Raw genomic sequence first — 23,500 nt, forward strand, 5'->3', positions numbered from 1 at the left:
CGCAGTCTCCTTAGCCCTATGTCTTCGGTACCACAGGCACTTACTCACAATTCCTGCACCGGCTCATCCCCAGACTCACACGGACACACTCATCGCATCCCTTCCTCCATTCTCCTGTGCAACCGTCCACTCACAGGCAAATGGCTCAGCCATATTTTCTGATGATTGCAATACACGATGACTTTGCCACGCGGGAGCATTTCGGGTTGCCATGGAGCCCCCTTCCCCCCCAGTAACAGCAGTGTCCCAGCTGCACACGTGTATCATCAATGGCACGGCATGGAGAACCACGGCCAGGGGAAGCTGCTGCCCGTGCTGGTGTCCTAACTTGGCTTGCAATCTGCACTGCAGCCTATGAAGCTGTCTCGACCACTGTGGTCTGCTGGAAAGACTTTCGATCCAGTGCACCCCGTGGCCCCTCCGTCCCGCCTGCCGGCTACGTGCCCTTGCAGATCTGTGCAGCGGGGTGGAGGAGTGGGGAGCCTGGGCTTGGAAGCGGGGGCGGGGGGGGGGGGATCTCCCCCGGCACGTTCGGGTTAACCCAGCTGTGTAAGAGGGCCGCGTTTGGTGCCTGGAAGCCCTGAACTGGGCAGCGCCGCGTGCGCGATGCAGCCTGCAGGAGGGGGTGTGCGCTGCTCACAGCCACCCACTCACACCGCCCGCCGGAGCTGGGGAGCGCGCCTGGCTCCCGCGGCACACACGCGGCTGGGCGGCCAGATCAGAACTCGGGGGAGCTGAGGAAGGGGCTGGCTCTGCCTCCGCCGGCAAATCTCTGCCCGCCGGAGCGCTCAGCCCCTGGCCGGAGCCGGCGCCGCGCTGGTGTCCTCGGCTCCTCCTGCAGAGGACACGGGAGAGAGCGAGGAGGCGCCCCGGGGCCGGGGGAGGAGGAGCAGCAGCAGCAGCAGCAGCGGAGCCGTCGCCCCGCTCTCAGGCCGGCCGGCGGCATGAACACCTGCGATGCCAAGGAGTACCTGGCCCGCAGGGAGATCCCGCAGCTCTTCGAGGTAAGGGCGGCGCCGCGGGGCCCAGTGACCGCCCCGCAGCGCTGACCGGGAGCCCGGCCGGCGCCGCTTCCCCCGGGGCGAACTCGCCCGGACCCAGCCCCAGGGGGTGCCGAGAGCCCGTCTGAGCCCGGCCCCGCGGGCGCTGCACCTGAACCCAGGGCCGGACCCCAGCGCGGGGAAGGGGCTGAGCCAGCCAAGGGGGGCCCGGCCTGGGGAGGGGGAGACTGGATGGCCCGGGCCGGCAGGATCCGACCTAGGCTGGGAGGGATGAGGAGGCTGGAGCCCTCTCCGTGTCCCCGATCCAGGAGAGAGGGGCCGGACTGGCGGGGATGGAGCCCACCCGGGTAGCCCGAGGGCCGGAGAAGGCGTCTAGCCTGCCCCATGGCAGTCAGCTCCGGTGCCCGGGAGATGCTCTTCCCGGCCGGGCTCCCGCTGCCTTCCTCAGCTGGAGATGGGGAGGGGGGGGGTGGCATGCCCGCCCCGTCAGCGCCGGGCGAGGGGCCGCCGTGCGGGTGCCCCCGCTGCAACCCGGGCTTCCTGGCTCCTCGGACCGGGCTGGGGTTGCCTCATGAAGCACTGAGACATGCGCCCCCCTCCGGCCCTTCTGTGCTCAGTGCTCGGGTCCCAGCCCGCCCCGCAGCCGTCCCTGGGCTGGGCGCGCGGAACGTGCGCTCGGGATCTGGAGGGTGTCAGGTCTCGTGTTCCGCGCAGCTCCTCGGCGCTTTGTCAGCCTTGCGTGGACGGCGCAATGTGCATGCTGGTAGTAGCTCTTCCCTCAGCGGTTTGTCCTCCAGCCAACACTAGAAAACGGCTTGTGTGTGACCAAACCTTTTTTTTTTTTAGGTTTAAAACACACACACTCTCTCTCTCTCTCAGCTAAATCCCTATGCGGCGTGAGTTCCTCTAGGAAAAGGAAATCATCGCCTAGCTCCAGGCGATCATTCATTGTTCAAGAGCTCAGTTCACTGGTCGATAAACCAGACCATTTAATGAGGTTTCTTAAACATCAGATTTTTAAAGTGGTTTAGTGCAAGCTAGCTGGTGTATCTGTTAATAAACAGTCATTTGCTTTTTCCCGTACAAGGTGGATTTTTTCCTCCAGCGTAAACTACTTTAATCTCTTGTCTCATCAGTATGAAAATATGATTTTTAGGCTATTTTGAAACAAGATTTTCCCAATGAATGATTGAAAAGACATATATAGGCTATATATATAAACACTATGTTTATGTTTTATTCATAAGTTTTACAAAATAAATGGTTTAATTATGAATACATGCAATTGTGCATCAAAGAGATGCAAGACTTGTATTAGCAAATAAAAGGTGTCACAAGGGTATGCATTCTTCCACAGAAACATGTACATAGTTGCAATGCTCATTTATTTAATTATACTGATGGTGTAACTCAGGCACATAAATTATTTACAATATTGTAAATGCATGTGAAAAACAATATTGAAGCAATCATATAAACTGTAGCTTTTAAAATAACACAGAGAAATACTGAATCATGAATGTAAGGTATTTTCATGTATTACACTGATTTCGACTGTAGCATCCAACTTTATGCACAAAAATAAGGGAAAGCTGAAAAATGCAATGGAAAGGACTACATCCTAAAACGTATTTTAAGAGCTAACAGTGGGAATTGCCATATTGGAAATAGTCTACCCATCTACATCTACAACATAGCGGTTGGATATAGCTACCCAGGCAGCCAACAAAAAACAATCCTGTCTGCTCCAGAGGATGGCATAGTCCACTCTACCCTTCACACACATTTATCCTGCACCACTTTGTGCAATACTATAATTAATTAATGCTAATGTTAAAATGATCTAATACACAGTTTAAAGAGATTTTCTATACATCGGGGCATAATGCTTAAATTATTAAATCACTACATGATGGAAATTTTCTAAATGACTGTAGCTGTGGTCAGTTCAGCTTCTTATACCACACCCATCAACATGATGGTTGAGCACCAGTCAGGGCTTTCAAAATTGATCTAGTTTTTATTATAGTGTTGTCTCTCAAACATTAATATGAGTAAAATGCTTGTGGTCATATTGGCGTTTCAGAAAATTATGCATTTTATTGAACTAAGTAAACTAGAAAACATAAGCTTTGGGGTTTATCTAGATTCTACAAGAAACATTATATATATTTGCCAGTCTGAGATGTAGTTCAAAGAAAGATTAAAGAAAACTTGTTACTATTTTCAGCTTTTATTCCATTTTTGTAAACAGGAAAATAAAGATATACCCAGGAGCTTTCTATTCTAAATTGTATTGGTGACCTCATTGGGCCCAATTCTACATTCCTTGCATGCCCCAAATATCAACTTGAACTGGAGGTTTTGGGTGTGCAGGGAATGAAGAAATGGGTGCAGTAAAATTAAATTCAAAATACAAGCTTGTGTTTATCTTCATCTCCTTGGGACTATAACTTATTTTTGGATGTTATGTTGCAGAGTCTGTTGAATGGATTAATGTGTTACAAACCTGATGACCCAATTGAATATTTGGAAAGCTGTTTACAAAAAGTGAAGGAACTGGGAGGGTCAGAAAAAGTGAAATGGGACACCTTTGTTAGTCAAGAAAAGAGGACATTGCCCCCGCTCAATGGAGGACAATCAAGAAGATCCTTTTTCAGGAATGGTAATGTATATCCTTGAGCTGAATATTTTATCAGTGTAATAATAGGCAGTTTCAGATCCACTATTTTAAAAATGTATATTTACACAAGTTATCTTGTACTGCTATGACAAATTAGATGTTAAACTTCTTTGGGGGAAAAGTTGTAGAAATATAGGCACACACACACCAAAATTTATAATTAATAACCAATCAAGCCTGAAATGGTAATTCCTTTCATTATTTTAAAACTACTTTCAAGAGGTGTTTGTTGTTTTTTGGTTTGTAGAAGTGGGTGGGCTTTTATTTATTTGTGAGTGTGTGTTTGTTTTCTCATAATGGTTATTATGTAGGGGAAAAATTGATCAAAATTATACCTCCTTTGAGGAAGTAGTTTGAGACAGATGAGGAAGAAGTTTGTTGTCAAAGCAGTGTTCCTGGAGGCATTATGCCTCAACTGGTATTGGAGAAAGTGCTCTGGGATGCAGCCCTTGAAACATTTGAAAAGGTTCACCTGGTGTTGGACAGAAAGGAAATGCAGCTCTGCTGGTGCACACATGTGCTCCTTTCCAGGCTGCTAACACTCCTGACCATGCCATAATTGGCCACCATAATCCCACAGCCAAATGATGGGTGTTTGTTGTATGGGTACACTGAATGGTGGGAGAGAGATCTCCTTGTACCCTCCCTAACTATTTGCATAGATATAGATATAATTCGGCCTTAGATTTTCACAGTATTTGGGCCAGATCCTCATGAGCCACATCTTCATTGACATCAGTGAAACCAACTGAGATTTTGCCCCTTTATGTTCTAAGCAATGATTAGAGCTGTACATTAATTTACTAAATATAACATATATGAAGAAATGATTTAGAACTGGTTGCGTCTCAGTAAATCTAAATCTGTCATACCAATACATGCCATTCGTATATTAGTAACATTAATGATCAGTAATTAGTTCCTCTTCAAGTTGCCATAGTTATTTCTCCCATCCAATCGCTGTTTGCAACATGGAATATAAAAGACGGTTCCACTCACAAAACCATGGATCTCAGGGGATCTGCGGGGGATAAGGGCCGTCTGCTCAGGTGCTTGTGCCTGCCTGCTGTCTCGGAGGGCAGATTTTCGTTGAAGAATAAAAATACTTTACCATAAATGCAAGCTTATACATTTCAAACGGCACACAAGATATCTTATAAACTGAGAAATAGTTGTTTTAAATTGAATAAGCCAGCTGGGTGGAGAGATTGAATACCAAGTACTTCCAGTGAGTAAAATGGCATTCGAGATATTGAAGAAATTTTGTTACCACCATATTTCTTATCACAGAAACACTAATTTTCTTTGTGTCATCCTCATTTAATAAAAAAATGCAAATGCAAATGACATTGACTTTATTTATTTCCATTATTTCCGATGTATTTTATTGTTTTGCAGTGATGCCTGACAATCCTAACTTTCCTTATCGAAGATATGACCGACTCCCTCCAATCCACCAGTTCTCCATAGAAAGTGACACAGATCTCTCTGAAACTGCGGAGCTAATTGAGGAGTATGATGTATTTGATCCTGCAAGACCTCGACCAAAAATCATCCTTGTCTTAGGTATGAAGGCAAAGTGAGGGTCAGTTGTTTGACAAACCCTTATTATTATTCTCTTTGCACTGGTATTTATACTGTAAATAAATCAGATGCCTACAGTGTTTAAATGCAAACCTTCTACTTAGGATAGGAAAAGAATATGGTCCAAGTGCAACCGATGTCTCATAGGTTGCCAGATAAGAAAATATAGTTGTCCACAGAAAAGGAAACACAAGTAAAATTAGATAAGCAGCATCCCTTGAGAAGAAAATACCGGTATGTTGTGACCTGCACTTAAAATTCCTTGATTAAGCAGCATATCCCATTTGAGTGAAAGTGTGCTCTTCAGCCCACTACTTTGATAAATTCATCTCTAGCTACATTCAGCCAATTGTGTCCAATGTGCTCCTCACTAAGAATGAAGTAGTTAATTACACACTTTTCACAAAATTCACCATTGTGTGTTGCTCCGTCGCATTTGCAAGCAAACTGATAATTTTTTAACTTCAGGTAAAATATGTTAATCATTTAATACACCTACAATTTAAATCCAGGTCAATAGTTTGTCCAGTGGCCATGAATCATTTGCATTTCACTTATCTGGGTTATGTTTTTTGTTGTCTGGGTGTTATATTTCCATATGGCAAGAGGGTCCGATTCCCAAATGCCATATCAGGGCCTTATTCTCCAATGTTTTGCACCATATCTAGTCATTTATAGCTGTGCAAAATGAGTGTAAATTGCTGCCAAATCAGAATTCTCCTCTCATTTATACTGGTTGTAGTGTTTTGTATTTGCACTTACTTTCCATAGGTGTAGGTGTAAATGACTATACAAGGTGCAAAGCTGTGAAGAATCAGATTCTCAGTCTAAAAGGAGTTATATGAAGGGAACAAATACAATCTCCATGAGCAAGGATAGTGTGTGTGTCTCTTCTGTCGTATACTGCAAAAACCTGAGAACAAAATGTCTGCTGAGCTCTGCATACAGGGAGAGTTCTTAAAAATGTAAAAGTACAATGCACATTAAACAAAAAAGCATCACATTTTCATAGCTACTGGTGCCTACCCCTCATAGGGCTGCTAGACAATAGTGTTTTCTTCAGCCTATTGCTATTACTTTCTGAAACAGAAATCAAAACATGGAACGATTTCAGAGCCTTCATATTCTTTGAACTATATGACCTACATCAGATGGAGAAATAACACCAATGCCTTTTCTTTTTCTTTTTTTAACAAATAGATGGTTGTCCTTTTCATAAGGGAGCAAATGCAGGCCTCGACTCTGTGGCTATGGAAGGTCCTTGTGCAGTGGAATCAATGTGGTTCCATTGCACAAGGAAAGTGAGTGAAGACTGGATGTAGGTGAAGTGCATAGTGTGCACTCACCCCTGGAACAGGGTGGAGTCCTATTCAGTGCAAGCTCTCTGCCTGACAGCATGTAGGGAGCAGGGCATGGGTGCTGTGAAGATCTTTCTGTTTCCCACTTACAAGCGGAACCATGTAAGCAGCCCACAAAGAGTACTTCAGCCATTGGGCTGACTAGTCCCCGTTGAGTGGCTCTGAAGCCTAACAGGCGAAGAATCCTCCACGCATCCATCCATCATCTGATGGAAACTCTGTTGTATGTGCAGTATAACAGCTGCTTTCAAATTCTGTACATTATCCAGAAAATATTGACCAAACTCAACTTCCTCCCAAGGTAATTCATTCTACAATGAGAAAATGGCGCACTAGGCATAGTAAGAGTCAATATAATTAATGCTGAATAACAGAGAGAAAAAGGACTGTGTAAACAATTGTCCTGACAGCCGCAGAAATAATAATCTGTAGAAACAGCAGCACTTTACTAGACATATTCATTATGTTCCTTTCAGTTGGCATAAAAAACCCAGTAAGGCTGCAGGTCAGCAAGTTACATAAGTGCATCCCTAACTTGAAGCATATTATTAGCTCCACTGACTTCTGGGACGAAGAAGGATAAAAGACAAGGAGGAAGTTTACTTTTCTACAGATAAGGTGAATTGTTGATTCACGACCTTGAGGTCTTTTTAATATTTCCACAAAGGCTTTTCGATTTTCTCATCTTTATAAAGTTTTTCATCCTTATAACAACCTGTTATGAAAAATCAGCTTCCTTCTATGTGATTGATAACTAAACCATAGAAGGGGATGTCCCCCTCTTCTTTCTGTCTGTGTTTATAGAAAGATCTACCTGCAACTAGTAAAGCCATAAAGCTATAAAGCAATTCACCAAGTTCTTGGACACAGAGGCTGCAGAATGCCATTTAAAGATTTCCCCCCCACCTGATCCTCCTATTCCCTTCAGTGTGTGCTGCCCCCTTGCCCATGAATCCTACCTGGCTCACAGAGTCAGAGTGCCAATCAGATTTGGTCTGGCCAAACCTCAGTCATGACAGAGGGGTGTCTGAGCCAAATTTGAGTGAGTGGCAATGCAAGCTGGCGTGCAGGGTTGCAGCGTTACTTAGGTTTGGCCAGGCCAAAAAGAGTTTGAGCCATGGCCCTGGTGGTCCCACCAGCTCTACCTGGACATTAAAAAAAAACCAGATAGAATCAGCCAGTTTGGCATGTATCTGACTCAGTGGAAACAATCTCTTACATCCTGTTATACTGAGAAAAAAGGAGGTTGGGTTTAAGAATGTGTTAACTAATATGTTTTAAATAATACATTTTTAATCACTGGTGTAGACATGTAGAGTTAAAAATATTTTAACTGGCTGTGGCAATCCATAGGTTGCTAACATGTTTTAAATTGTACTTAATTAAAACAAACATATTTTAAAAAGAACATCTCCTTTCTTATTCTAGACAGAGACTAAAGGATGGGGCTGAGCTCAGATTAATTGTGACCAGCTAACTCCTTTCTAAAAGGTGTTAAGCCCTGTCTATGCCTGCATTTAAAAAAGTGTTGGGGATTGTCTACACACACAGCACCTGCACAGACACTTATATCAGTAGAAATTTGATTTATATTAATTTAACTTGCACCTAAAATAATATAAGCCAGGTTTAAATTCAGAGTGTCCATATGCAAAGTTGGGCAGTTTAACTAAATCAGTTTAAAATACACCTTTAAGTTACGTTTCTTTTGGAGGAGTGTAGGGTATGTACCCACGTAGCCCCCTAGCACAGGTGTAAATAGCAGTGTAGGTTGGTGTGCTATGTGCTGTGTATGTGAGTACATACTGTACATATTCTCTACACACCCATTCCATGCCTCCCCGTCTACATGGCTCTCTTTAGCAGTGTAGTGTCCCATTGCCTCCCTGCTGCTGGAGCCTTTACCTGCCATAAGGAAAGGCTCCAGCAGCCGGGGTGGGGAAGGGGAACAGAATGTGCAGTGAGGAAAGGCTCCACCAGCTCACGGCTGCTGGAGCCTTCCCCCATTGTGGAGAAAGACTTTGGCGGGAGTGTTACTGAAGGTTTTCCCTGCTGTCTCTTCCCTGCCAGAGCCTTTCTTTTGCCCACTGCAGGGAAAGTCTCCAGCAGCTGGGAGGCAGGCAGTGGGGAAATATCTTCTCCACTCGTTTAACATTTTTAAATGTGTTCATTATTACAAACTCCAGAATTTTCTGCACACATATTTAGGAGTAGACATTGATAATCCTACTCCATGACTTGACTCCATGACTCTATTGACTTCAGTCGCCCACTTGTAGACTAAGGTGCTTTTTTAATGTGAGTAAGGGCATCAGAATATCTGTCCCTCCATTCGGATTCAGTTAGCAATAGCTTTCCTTAACCTAAATGTAGAAGAGGGCCTGATACTCTTCTTCATATAAACCAGGTAAAGCTCCATTAAAGAGGTTAGAGTTTTACTGCTATAAAGGGAGGTAAGTGAATGGATAATCGGGCCCAGAAAGACCAAGCTCATCTTTTTTGTCCTAAGCAGATATTTTATTTTAGATTGTTAACTTTAGGATCCATCCTGCAATAGATCCACTTCCACTGACTTTGATGAGCGTGCTAACCATGCAACAGCGGCAGGATTTGATTTGATAGTGCATTGGGAAGTTGGTGCTGATGGCAGGGATGTCATAGTGAATTTGGCATTCCAAATGAAAGCTCAATTTTTTGCTTATCTTTAATAATAGGTGGCCCAGGAAGTGGGAAGGGAACCCAGAGTTTGAAAATAGCAGAACGTTACGGATTTGAATACATATCAGTTGGTGAATTGTTAAGGAAGAAGATCCACAACACAAGCAGCAACAGAAAATGGAGCCTAATTGCTAAAATAATTACTACTGGAGAACTGGCCCCACAGGTACAACACTCCTAAGAATATCGTCTATTTGGTATTTATTCTGTAAGGGTTTCTATATGCTCTGTTAATGTGCATCACTAAAAAATCTTTTAAAACTATTTCTCTCTGTGAAAGGAAACAACCATAACAGAGATAAAGCAGAGATTAATGCAGATTCCTGATGAAGAGGGTATAGTTATTGATGGATTTCCAAGAGATGTTGCACAGGCGCTCTCCTTTGAGGACCAAGTAAGAGATCGTCTTTATTCTTAAGATAATTTATGTGTCTCATATCACTGTTAAGATTCTTAAAATTAACAAGCCGATTCCCAGCATTGCTCTTTAAATTTTTTCAAATGCATAATTACAGATTGACAAAAGGTCACTCTCTTGGCATATACTTGAGAGTCTGAAGACAGAAAATTCTGTAAAAAGACAGAATGTGATAGTGGAACCAATAATCCTAACCTCCTGCTGATGTAATGAAAATCCTCCCAGGTTCAAGGAAAAAAGAGATTGAGTCTAACTAACATTTTTTATACATTAATCATTTAGAAAGGGAAAAAAGTTATCCTTTAATATTTAATTGTACAATTTAAATGCTCATTAAGTGGAACACATTTTAATCAATGAATTTCTTCAAAATCAAGGAGGAATGGTCTCAAGGTTATTCTGAGGTGCTGAAAAGACGAACATGCTAGGATTAAAATTACCTGCCTATTTGTGTGCTCATTTAATCCAGTAGTGGTCATCTTGTTTTAGAGAGAGTTGTCTATAGGTTTGCCTAGTTTTGGTCATTAAAAGCTATTAGATTTAGTTAGATAAAATGATTGCATAGTAAAATACAGAGTCCTATCAGGATGACATTGTCATGTATATAAGTAAATAAATCTAAAAATATTAATATTTAATTTCTACGTGGGTGCAGTATTGTGAGGAAAAAACTTATGTCATCTTCTGGTTAAACACTGAAATGTAATATTTCCTTATGGCCATATGCAAAGGTTACAATTCAGTATTGAATTTCTAGAGTGGCCTTCAACTAAACCATTTCAGAGTGCTCCAGAAACACTAACAGCACTAATTATTTCTGTATTTTGAATTTTAAGTGGCATTGCCTTGATAGAAGTAACAAAACAAAAGCAGACTAATGAGGATCTTCATTATTGCTCTTTTATAAGGTACAATTCTGTGCATAGTACAGAAAATCAAATTGCGAAAATTAAAAGAAACTGACAAAATAGTTATTATGGAAAACAGTTGATGACTGCCAGCTGCATTTGCTTATAAATTAAGAAAGGAGAAGATTGTGCTTAGTATTAATTATTTTAGGAACTAAAAAGAGAAAAGAAATTTAGTCCAAATCATCATTCCTTAACTTAGTTTTATTTTTTCAACAGATATTGTTTTAAAATATTTTTAATAATAAAATTGCAATTAGTGTAAGCATGGTGGCAGGGCCGCAAGCAAGGTGGGGCGAGCGGGATAGCTGCCCAGAGCACGAAGCCTGGAGGGCGGAAAAATGGGGTGGAAAATGACCAAAAAAAAACCCAGTAGGGGGCACAAATATGCTTGCCCACCAGGGATGCTTATACAAGGCAAGTGGACCATTATATATTAAGGTTTATGCATTACATAACACACATACAGCTACATAAGAATAATGCTCATACAGTGTAAGTACATACATCATTAAAAATTTAGCCTGATTCATATTTATTGTAAGATCCTTTTACATTTTGCTCAGGCTCTGTAACTTGGCCTTAAAGGGGGTAAGACCCCTTTACACTGCTAAAGCTGTACTGTAATTGAGAATGAAGCCCAGCATATTTATTTATCTCACTATGAGCCTTTTGCCTAAGGCTATGGATGTATTTACTTCTTTAAGAACATATGGCCTGATCCTGCAGTCTTTTTGCACTACAGTCTCCCATAAACATCAAGGGAAAACTCGAGTGTGCAGGGATAGCAGGATTAATACCAGAATTAATATTTTAAAAATACATAAACACTCTGGTCATTGTCAACAAAAGATAAATCCTATATTAAAATCTAAGAAGCAGAGTAAAGGGGAAAACTCAAAATACTATCACCACCCAATTAAATGTTTGAAAAATAACATAGAAACAGAGAAAATTAAACAGGAATAAGGCACTTAACAGACAATGGCCCCAGATTCAGCAAAGCGTATAAGCAAATGCTTAACTTTAAGCATGAATAATCTATCACTATTTAACAGAGCACTTAGGTTCTTTATTGTATCAGGTTCAGTGAGAAAATAAAGTCTTTGCCCTGAAGAGTTTATTGTCTAAGAGCTTACAGATGAGTGATGAAGAATGGGATACAACTGAAAGCCGTGATTTTGGCTATGTCTACATTACAGACCTTACAGTGGCACAGCTGTACTGCTGCAGCTGTGCCGTTATAAGGTCTCCCATGTAGCTGCTTTATGTTGACGGGAGAGAGCTCTCCCACTGGCATAATTAAACCACCTCCAATGGTAGCTATGTTGATGGGAGAGCGTCTCCCACTGACATAGTGCTGTCCACGCCTGTGCTTCTGTCAGTGAAACTGATGTCAGTCGGGTGTGTTTTTTTCACACCCTGACTGATAAAAGTGGTAGTGTAGACAAAACCTTAGTGGTAAAACAGAGGACACTTCTTGGTGCTATGACTTCGTTGTTTGATTTTGTTGTTGGCAAGGGAAGAATGAAAAGATGGGAGTGGAAGGATCAGTGGGACCTAAGCTGCTCAGGTCCTTCTTACCCAATAACTACCTAGGGTGAAATTAACCCTTGTACGTAGGACTATCACTTGGCCTATAAACCTCTTAAACCCCACGTAAACCCCTACCCAGGGGTGCATTTCACTCCCTAAAGATCTTGTGACTAATACTGCTATGCCTCTATCAAGCCTGAGGAGGTGTTGGGGGTAGCCACTGCAAGGTAAAGGCATCTGCACAGAAAGGGAGCGGGATGAGGTAAGGGCTCATTGTGAACTGTTATTTGTGAACTCTTCTGTTGCAGCATCCAAATCAGTTTGGGTTTTTTTTTTTAAATTCAATTGTCCTGTCAAAGTTCCTCTAATACAGGTTAAAGATAGCCTTCTGGCAGCACAGCTCTCATTGATGCTAGGGGACCAGGCAGACAGAGGGAGATGACAACAAATGCTAACTTGGGCTCCTTTTTAATATGTTCCTTTGCTTTAGGGCTGCTGTAGATTTATTCTTTTTTTTTTTTTTTTTTTTTTTTAAACGGGAAAGAGGGGATATATTTGGTCATTTTAGGCTTGAATATACTATCAGTCACTTCCTTCATTTTCAAGCTGATTCAATGGCATTTGCTAAATTATATTCCTCAGAGCCCTATTCTGACTGCAAGATACAGTGCAGTGCTATTTGGGTCTCTGTTTGTAATCCTACGTATGCGGCTGTGTTCCAGTCTGACCTGTTCTGGAGCAAATCAGACCAGGGAAGAAGGAATCATCACCAGTTTCACAAGTGGGAATTGTGGAGCTTTTTGGGGTATAGTCATGGAGAGAGAATACCATTTTCCCTATTCTTGTCCCTTCCCTCTCTGCACGCTAGGGCCTCTGAGGTCATGGTAGTTACTATAGACCTAGGGCTGACATATGCATTAAAATTTACTAGAACTATTTTAATCTGCTGTGTGGCATGATCAATGTGAAGAGGGTCAGGTTTTCTCCTGGCTTTGTATTTTGTAGAAGTAAAAAATGCTTGTCATCTCTTAAAAGATCTCTGTACAGTGAGCAACAGTGCTCCAACCATAAGAGGGATGGTCTTGTGCTTAAGATACTGGATTGGCAGCTGACAGCTGGCACACTGGGGTTCCATTCCCAGTTCTACTACAGACTTCCGGTGTGATAAGTTTTAGTAAGCTATTTACCCTCTCTGTGACTCATATCCCTCCTCTATAGCATGAGGATGATAACTGAAGAAATGGCGTAGTCTTCAGGCTAAACTTGATAATGTTTGTGAAATGCTTAGAAATCCTTAGATAGAAAGTGCAATAGAATTGTGAAGTACGAACTACTGAACTCTTCACAATAATTTGTATAGGACTGCAATGAAAAATGTGACTTGTGTTTTCTACAACTTATAAATGTTTAAACTTTCTTACTGGCTGTGTGCAGAAGCCATTCATAATTTGTAATGAGGAAAGGGAAAAAATTTTCTCATTAGCCAAAAGTGAAAAGATGAGAAATAATAAGTTGAAGCTGCAGCAAGGGGAGATTTGATTAAATAATAAGACACTTCTTAATTAGAAGATCGACTAGGAAGTAGAACGTGCTTCTAAGAGTAGCGATGGAGTCCCCAGCAATAAAAATATGCACCCCTTATTCATGTTGATGAATACTTAGTCACATGATTGACTTCAGTCCCACTAAAGTCAATCGGACTACTCATATAAGTGCCCACCAGCATGAGTAAGAGGTGTACAATCTAGGCTATTACAATCAAATTTTAAAAGGTTAAATTTAAGTGAACTATCAAGATGTACACATGCTCACAACAGGTGATCTTTTTAACTTAACTATTTCTCTTCCTCATCCCCTCCCCTCCTTACAGTTTGTCAGCAGCATTCATCACACTGAATTTACGATGAGACTAACCTCTTTAGCACTGTTACTATGTATAGTGCCTTATTATTTATTCTATAAGGCACTTTGCACACTTCTGGGTGCTGTAAAATTAATAATAAATATTGTGAGTTTGTACTGGGATATGCAGAACATGCCACGGTGCAATGGATGTATCGATGGCCCTCTAGGATCCCTTGAAATTGATATGGATTGGAGGACAAAGAGTGGGGACAAGGGACAGTAAGGAGAGTAAGTTCATCCCTTGTCATTTGTTATAACCTGTAGCATTTGGGGAGAGACGTGTACTGGCCTCTGACAGTGTGTAATTACCAATGAAGTGTTCACTTGAAAAGCAGCATTTTCACTGGAGTCCTCTCTCCTTTGACACTGTTTACATAGAGCTAAATCACACTGCAAGAACATACAGAATGACATCAGGTCAAATGGGAGAGGATGAACAAGGAGACTTTGCAAAAGGGTAAATAGTTAAATTATGTGGAATTTGAGATGAGTAATAAAGGAAACTGGGGCGAATGGGTAAAGCAGGTAGAGAGACTGAGTTGAAGCGGAGAGAGTGGGGAGAGCAATAGGCAGGGCAGGTTTCAAAAACAAACAGCCTTGTTTAATTCAATTGAACATTTTTACAATTTTGGGTCTTTCCTCTTTTGACATCAGAGGCAAAGTCTAAGTAAACAAAGAGGCCTGCATAGGTGCTCTGTGCCATTTGAGCCCTATATTTGCTCTGCCTGTGAGATCTGGGGTGGTGGTGCTGAGGAAGATATCTGGATAGAGTGTCTGCATAAGGGGCCTCTGTACCCATGGTACACCATAGAGGTGGCCTCTGCATTGGCTCTGAATACACTAATGCAGAGAATGCTGTTGGTGGTAGGCTGGATGTGGGCCAGGAGAGGACACACTGCTCCAAAACCTCTGTATAGGGTGTGTGTAGGGGCAGACGCTGGAATGGTGACCACAGAGAGGAAAATCTGCCATACATGCACCAGCTCTGCAGAGTTCCCTGAATGAAGGAGATTTACTTGACCTCTATGCAGGAGTTAGGGTTTAAATGTCACTATAGAATCATGGAAATGTAGGGCTAGAAAGGCCCTCCAGAAGTCATGTTGTCCAGCTGCCTACACTGAGGCAGGACCAAGGCTACCCCGACAGGTGTTTGTCCAATCTGTTCTTAAAAACCTCCAGTGATGGGGATTCCACAACCTCCTGTGGAATCCTATTCCACTATCCTTATAGTTAGAAAGTTTATCCTAATATCTAACCTAAATCTCCCTTGCTGCAGATTAAGCCAATTACTTCTTGTCCTACCTTCAATGGACATGAAGAACAATTGATCATAGTCCAACTGTACTACTGCCTAGCCAGTTATTTCCCAATTTGTATTTGTACATTTGATTTTTCTGTCCTGAATGAATACTCTGCACTCATTTTTACTGCATTTCATCTTACTGATTTTAGACCAAATCTCAAATTTCTCAAGGTTGTTTTGAATTCTAATGCTGTCCTCCAAAATGCTTGCAACTTCTCCAAGTTGGTATCATCTGCAAATTTTCTATGTATACATTCTACTCCATTATGCAAGTCATTAATGAAGGAATTGTGTCCAGTAATTACTAGGACAAGCTAATGTATTTTGGAAATGGCTCACATACAAATAAGATACAAAGGTTTAAGAGTAGGGAAAGCATTCTACCATTTCTGTTTGCAAACACATGTAGAAATTAGTTACATAAGTGCATGTATCCTCTAAGCATCTTTAACACAATATCTGGTATTAAAATTGTATGTATTTAATTAAAAATTAAACTTATTTGGTTTTCCAGCTCACTTGGCTCAATTATGAAGACAGCATTCCTTGAGCTTAAATCTTTTCTTTACTTCATCAAGAAATTACAAAATACTATAGTATGAGCATTAATTACCATGTCTGCACTTGCATATACTTTTAATATTAAAATATCCCATTGATAGTGAATTCTAGTCAAACTTCAGATGCATTTACTCCTGCTAACTTCAGCACATTTCTTACTGTCATTTCAGCTAATCCAAAAGCTTGATTCACTGAACTTCACATAGTCCCTTTTCGCTAGGACAAAATACAGTTCTTAAAAAAAAAGAGCCAAAACAATCCAACTAATGCTAAAATTCCTGAACATTGGGCTAGGTTAGAGATTAGAGAACCTCTCACTTGTGTTTTCACCATCAGATTGTTTGTGCCTCACTTCATCTAAAATGTTCCCAAAGTAGTAATATTTAGAATTACATCAAAACACAATGCATCTCAACTAGTCAGAATTCATGTAGTAAATGGGCATCTTCTGGGTACCCAGGGGTGGTCATTATTTCTATATCAGCTCAGATCTACAAATAAAGGGGAACAGAGACACCACTCCAAACAATAATTTCTAGTCACACTGGAAAGTTTGGAGGAAAGGCATTTTATGCCCTCCCTGCACGCCATCCATATTTACACCTTAAAGCCCAGAGGCACATATGACACTTCGAATTAGAATTGAGGCGCAATTTTATTTTCTTGGTATACAAAACCTCCATGTGACTATGCAGCAATATCTCAGGTCCCTGTGTGGATACTGGATTGGTAGAATAATAAACTGGCTTCTATTTTTATCTAATTTTGGTAATACTGAGGCTCATGTCACCATGGTATCTGAGCAGCAAAGAAAAAAAAAAAAAAAAAAGGCTTGAAGAAGCCCTCAGGGATGTTTACAGACATTTATGGCCTGATTTTCAAAAGTTTTCAGCAACCATGACCACTTGATGTAATTTCATTCATTAAAATGATTTTATTCCTCATATAAACTGGTATGAGGTCAAAATCAGACTCTGAACACTGGGAGTCACAATTTTCCTTAGAGCTGCTTGACTATATCCAAAGTAAGGCCTTTATTTCTCTGCTTTAACTCCTTCCCCTAGTAACTGAACATATCACATTCTAACCCAGTTAGCTTTTCTCACAGGAAGGCCTAGGATTTTTGCGCAATTTTGATTTTCCGTTTCAAGAAATCAGATTCATTGTTGCCAACTCTTGTGATATTAGTGTTTTTCTTAAAATTTCAGCTCCTCGAATCGTGGTTACATGAGAAACTCAGCTATCATTTTAAATGAAAATAAGTTGCTAGTCCACCAGATCATGGAGAAAAACTTGAAAACATAAACCAAAAAGCAAATAAAAAGAACTCAAATTTATTCATGAATTTTTGGAAATTTGCTCATGATTTTTGAATGCTTAAGGTTGTCAATACCACTGATTTAATTCTGGTTTGTCCTTTCTTTGAGGCTGGACAGATAAGTACCCTAAAAGCAGGCATTGCACTTTCCTTTAGATTGGCATAGTTGGAAAGTTCTTTAAATTCCAGCCACATTTTGGAAAATGCTGAGGTGAAAGCCATTTACTTAGTATTAATCTGTCAGCTTGAAATCCAGCAAGTCACCTACAGTAGCAGCATGCTCACGCATATTAAGTATTTTCAGCTTTAGTGACGCCATAATGCGATGGCTCTGATTGGTGAGTTGAACTCAAATTGCCCGTGAAGAAGAAACTGCGATTTGACCTTCTCGTCCAGTCTCTGAGGAGACGGTAGTTCTTCCCTTTCCAGGAAAACTACAGTTTTGCATTGAGATATTTTTCAGTTAATTTCAATTACTGTTATTCCATTTTCATTCACTCATATATCACTCTTCCCTTCTGAGTTCAGCAGTCTTTTTTTTTCCCCAGCATGAAAATGTTGATCTTAGCAGGAGTAAATACATCCAAAGTTTAACTAGAATTTATTAACAGGTAGATATATCAATAATTAAATTAAATGTAGGGTAGATATTGCAATTAATGGATATGTTAATAAATAGTTTAATTCTGTGATAAAATAAAGGGATTTTAAGTATTTTTAATTGTGCTGTGTGGGCTGGATAATATGGATAAATTTGAGGAAGTTAAATGTCAATCAGATTATTTATAATGTCCTTTTAAATATGCCTCTGAGAACATGTAACTTCATTTCTACATGTGCTTTGCAAACAGGAAGACCAGAAGTCTTTTTTTTAATTTGTGGAGAACCATTTTGTATGAATTAGTTAACCTGTTAATTCCCAAATACAATTCCCCCAGGGGAGGAGTCCATGCTGCCTCCACAATGCTGGAGTAAAAAGGTTTTGTGCAGAGAGCACTGTAGGTGCTCGGGGAGAACTGAATTCTTCTCCTATACAACCGCAGGCTCAGGGCAGCCCTACAGGCCCTCTAGGTCAGTTACTCAACCCTTGGATGGAAATAGTGGCTGCAAACCTTATAAAGCCCATATGGGTGTTAATGGCCACTAGTCCTCTTCTCTGTGCTGGGCTTCGTGGAGCAGAACCACTACAAATCCACGATGTCACAGATCTTTTATGACTCTCCACTGATGGGTGAATTTCAATCTTAATGCCGATAGAGAAAAGGCAGGTACTTATTAAAAGGGACGGGCTGGTAAAAATATTGTTCTTCAGAACAATTGGCAAAAAATGTTCTCTTGAATTCAACCACGCTGTTATTTATCTAAGATGAAAATGCCTCCTCCTGTCATTTGAGGTATTCTGGTTCATTCCAACAGCCATCACTGCCCACCTTCCTCACAAACTTACCCCCAGTGTTATGAGCTAGGTTCTCTACCACTGCAAAACAAATCCATCTTTCCCCATCTCAGTCGTCACCGCAAAAATAAATCAATTGCCCAGAAAGTAAATCTACTCAAAAATCTATGTCTCATCCTCCTCTTGCCTGCTCCATTTTCACCTTTCCCCATTCCTAAAACTCCATCTCAACCAGCTTCCAGCCCGATGAATTCAACAGTTTCTCTCCTCTTGGCCCCACCATTTCTATCCTCTGATGCTGGTTGCTCAAGCCCCAAAATACCATTTCCTAATGGATTCAGATTTGACTATAAGCATAAGAGGAAGGAGGCCTGGCTAGCTGGACAAAAGAGTAAAGCTGAGCTGCCTGCTCAGTAACCCTTGCTCCTTAACTCCTGTATGCTTAGGCAGGGGGTTTTAATACTCACTGGCCAGGAGTGTGAGTTATGCTGGGGGAGAAGCAAAAGGCAGAGCTGCTGAATATGTGTTTGGGATGCTGATCTGCAGTGAGAAGGGGCAACTAGCAGGTGATGCTATTGTGCACTTGTTACTGAGGCCCTGCAGGCTGCTTCAAAGCCTTGGTATCAGAGTTCACAGTCAGTACATTCAGGGTGATATTCATATGCATAGAGAGGGCCAGCACATGGTTTGTACACCATTTAAATCTCACTTAAGATGCCCTTGCACTGGGGTGAATTTCATGCTCAAATCACATGCAACTGAGAGAGAAGAGACCATCCAGCTGGTGTGAAGATCGAACCCACTAGGCAATTGCCCCAACTCCCAGTCTAGGCCTAATCTGAATACATGCATATATGAATGTTGGGGGAACAATTGTTTTACTCATACAGAATCCACATTATGGAAGACTGAAGTTAATCAGCAGCAAACCACACTTCCAGCAGTGTGCATCATTTGGCATAATTGGAAACACATTTTTGTTTTCCTAAAACAAAAAAGAAAAAAATAGTCTAATAACGCAGCAGAGATGGAATTATTCTCAGCAGATCAGCAATTGTCATGGAGAGTAACAGCACAATGGACATAAAGTAACCTTATAGTAACCTTTATTAGTGTAATTAGAGTAAAATGTACAATTAATCTAATGATGAGTGTTCATGAACCATCAAGTTTTCTCATGAGTATCCAGTAGAATGTACCAAGAATTAAGATATGAAGCAAGTTAGTGATATTTTTTCTTTTTGCTAATGAGGGAAAAAAGGAGTCTAGACATTACATTTTTAGCTAGCATCTCACTAATAAAAGGAGATGGGAAAAATATAGCCAGAGATTACAAAGCCTTTCTGTCACACTGGCTTTATTCCAGTAATACCTTTGACTTCAATAGAATGACTCCCAATTTACACTGGTGTGAATAGGAGGAGACTCAGTCCAAAAAAAGAATCAGATTTGCTCATCAGGGAATTTTATTATAAAAGATAAGAGGACTGGGGCCATTTTGCACCCACCTTTGTAATTAGAGCTGAAACTATATGTTCTTTGCTTCGTTTAAAACTCAACAAGCAACTCACTCATAGTAGAATACCTACTGCTCACACGGGGCCAGATTCTCCCCTCTGCCAAGCTCCACTCAGTGGGTGTTGGGGAGCCAATTCCAGGTCTCTGACCATGAGGGCCAATCTATGCCAGCTCTGGCCCCAGCAAGATTTAGAATAACCCCTGACGGTTCTAATTGACACCTGGCATGGGTCCTCCAATGGATTCTACAATCAGTGGAGAAAAGGTGTAGTGGAGTTCTGCCCCAGGACAGTCACATCCCACATGCCCCACTTTCCGTAGACACTTCACCTACACCAGAGATAGGCTGTGGGCAGCCGGTACAGGAACCACCTCCACCAGCTTTAAGCTAGTTAGAGCTTCCCTATGGCAAGGGAACTCCCTGCTGGACATTTATGGCCAGAATGTGGCCCTCTGGTGCAGTACAAAGGGGCTGGATCCCAAGTAAAGAATCCAGCCCATAGGCTTTTGATCTGGGTAAAATTTATGTTAAAATTGCTATGAACATAGGTAATCTCTTCTTGTTCCTACTATCTACCAAAGGAAAATATATGCAAATTCTGAGTTTGGTCCTTTAACAATTCCTCCTACCCTTGAGTTCAGAGAGTTCAAGCAGTATGATTCTGTTTACTCCCTGCCTGATTCAGCACCCATTCAGATCAATGGAGTCTTTCCTTGATCAGGCCTCAGGTGAGTAAGATGCCTTTTCCCATACCCTTCCGAAGCTGCGCAAGAGAAAGCATGGAATACAAAAATAAGACGTATACCAAAGCTATACAAATAGACTGTATTTTACATGTGGGTCTTAAAAGAGTTCATATACTGAGTCATGTATGAATTAGTGTGGCCTTTTCATATGCTACAGTCCATATACATGTGTAACATTAATAATCACAGTTAATGACATACTATCTGTGCACATAAAATATGTGCATCCTTTCTACATGGATGGCCTTAAATTTAAGAATAAATGTAGAAAGGATAATTTGTGAGCACCGAATCAGTCTGGCTCTTTACTAGCTTGGTGCACAGTCTGGGCCCATATTGTGGTGCATAAGTCCACTGGAAACATAAGGCTTTGCAAAGAGAGCAGCATTTGCTGAACTGTGGGAATAGTTCAAGTGGTTAATCCTTTGCTTGCTCCTTGTAATAAATTAAACCTGCCCCCTCAGCTTTAACTTTCTTATGTTTTTCTTTTTACTATGTCAGCTGCTTTGGGAGCCAAGACACATTATATATATATTTTTTTCAGCTTCATAGGAGAGAAATGCAGGATGTTGATAAATTGGAGAGCGTTCAGAGAAGAGCCATGAGAATGGTTAAAGGATTAGAAAATGTGCCTTAGCAATAGACACCAAGATCTCAGTCTGTTTATCTTAACAAAAGAGAAGATTAAGGAGTGACTTGATTACATGTACCTACATGTGGAACACATATTTAATAATGGGCTCTTCAATCTAGCAGAGAAAGATATAACACAATCCAATGACTAGCTGATGAAACTAGACTAGAAATAAGGCATGAATTAATGGTGAGAACAATTAATCAGTGGAACAGTTGAACAAGGGTCATGTTGGATTCCCCCTCACTGACAATTTTTAGATCAAGACTGGATGTTTTTCTAAAAGATATGCCCTAGGAATTATTTTGGGGAAATTCTATGGCTTGTGCTATATAGGAGTTCAGACTAGATGATCACAATGGTCCCCTTCAGGCCTTAGAATCTATGAACTCATTAAATTAGGAAACAGAGAACGTATTTAGTCTTTTCAGCTATAGTTCCCTTCTGGGGTTTCCTTTGTATTCTTCAGAGGCATGGACAGGTGGCTTATCTCCCTGTGGTGGGAAATGGGGCCTGGCTCACAACCTTTGCATATCCCCAAAGGACACAAAACTAAGCATATGAAGGCCCTCTGCCTTCCTACCACTTATGGGTCCCATTCCTTGGAGCCAGACATTCAGTGTCTACTCATCTATGACTTTTAAAGATGGGCAGTGAATGTAAAGATGTGGGTTCCTGACCACATCTCCACCCTTCCCACTCCATGCCTGTGCCTGGATGGCTGGATCTGCAGAAAGCCATCCTTGAGTCCCAAAAGAAGTGGATTAGGGGAAACACTGGAATGGAGATGACGAATTTTTCCGTTCTGAGCAGGATAGGAGAGATTGGCATATGGAGGATCACTTCTGCATGCTAATCCTTAGAATACAATCTGTCCCCTAGCTAGGAAATTCAAAGCAATGTCGTTTTAAATGTATCTTAACAGCAGGCTGATTTTCAACTGAATTATAACCTCTTTTGAAAAACTTTTGTTACAAAAACATTTTTCATACTCATTTTTATGTAAGGGACCTATATCTATCACCAGTGAATTATTCCCACACATCCATGTGTTCACAGTAATTTGTCACATCCCTACTTCATATGCATATCCTTGAAGCCATAGCTGAGACATACTCTTAAAGATATCGCTGTGGCTGAGGTAAAGTAGTAAACAGAAAACATGGGGCTTCGTGAAGAAAAAACAATACAGTAATCACTAATACTTGGAGTGTTTTGTACTTTTCCCATACAGATTATATCTTCACATAAGAGAGATGTTATTCTTTTGTAAGCAACACACTTCTTGCATCTAAACCCCAAGCAGAAATGCTAACAGACATAATTTTGTAGCACAGTTTTTCAAGTGCTTTCTGACTGAACATTTGTACTGTACCACTGAGAGGTATTAATGGAGCCATCACAAAGATTAGAATCTATTTTGTATTCCCACCACCTAGGTGAACATCTAATATAACCCTGAATCACTATTTCACTTTAAGAAACTTTTTAAAGAATAGTTGATTTGACAGTAGGCTTAATGTGTTGAGAATTTTAAACCACTATTTGCACTGACATTTTCTCTGGGTGGATATGTGTTTCAAAGCATAAAAGCCAAAGCTTCAGAATAAACAGCTTTAGCTACTGGATTTCTGGAGTTAACTGCATAAAGCTTACTACACTATTACTATTGTTAGTAAAAAACATTAACAACACCACTTAGCACTTGTATAGCGCTTTACATTTTAAAAAGCAATGTGCAAACATTAATTAATTCGTCCTCACAGCTCTCACTCTGATGTACCTTCTTTTCATCTTTATTTTAAAACTTAGTTTTCTCTTCCAAGACCCAGAATGTATCTTTCCATTGACTTTAAAGGGAGCTAGCCCCTCACACCCAGCCCAGCTTGTGTGGTGGGGCCACCGCATTCAC

The 23,500-nt window shown here is 41.1% G+C and overlaps 1 protein-coding gene across 1 annotated transcript in view; it reads left to right on the top strand.

Moving 5' to 3' along the window:
- Window positions 1-599: 599 nt before the first annotated feature.
- Window positions 600-23,500, top strand: part of AK5 (adenylate kinase 5) — a 131,623-nt gene continuing 108,722 nt past the window's right edge. The window contains exons 1-5 of the mRNA XM_067563421.1: window positions 600-1,004; window positions 3,480-3,666; window positions 5,083-5,250; window positions 9,341-9,510; window positions 9,625-9,738. Coding sequence (XP_067419522.1) covers window positions 945-1,004; window positions 3,480-3,666; window positions 5,083-5,250; window positions 9,341-9,510; window positions 9,625-9,738 — 699 coding nt within the window. The 5' untranslated portion in view covers window positions 600-944. The remainder of the gene's footprint in view (window positions 1,005-3,479; window positions 3,667-5,082; window positions 5,251-9,340; window positions 9,511-9,624; window positions 9,739-23,500) is intronic.

This window comes from Emydura macquarii, unplaced genomic scaffold (assembly GCF_026122565.2).
Source record: "Emydura macquarii macquarii isolate MOO-44397 ecotype Brisbane River unplaced genomic scaffold, CSIRO-AGI_Emac_v2 contig_2481, whole genome shotgun sequence".
Classification (NCBI taxonomy): Eukaryota; Metazoa; Chordata; order Testudines; family Chelidae; genus Emydura; species Emydura macquarii.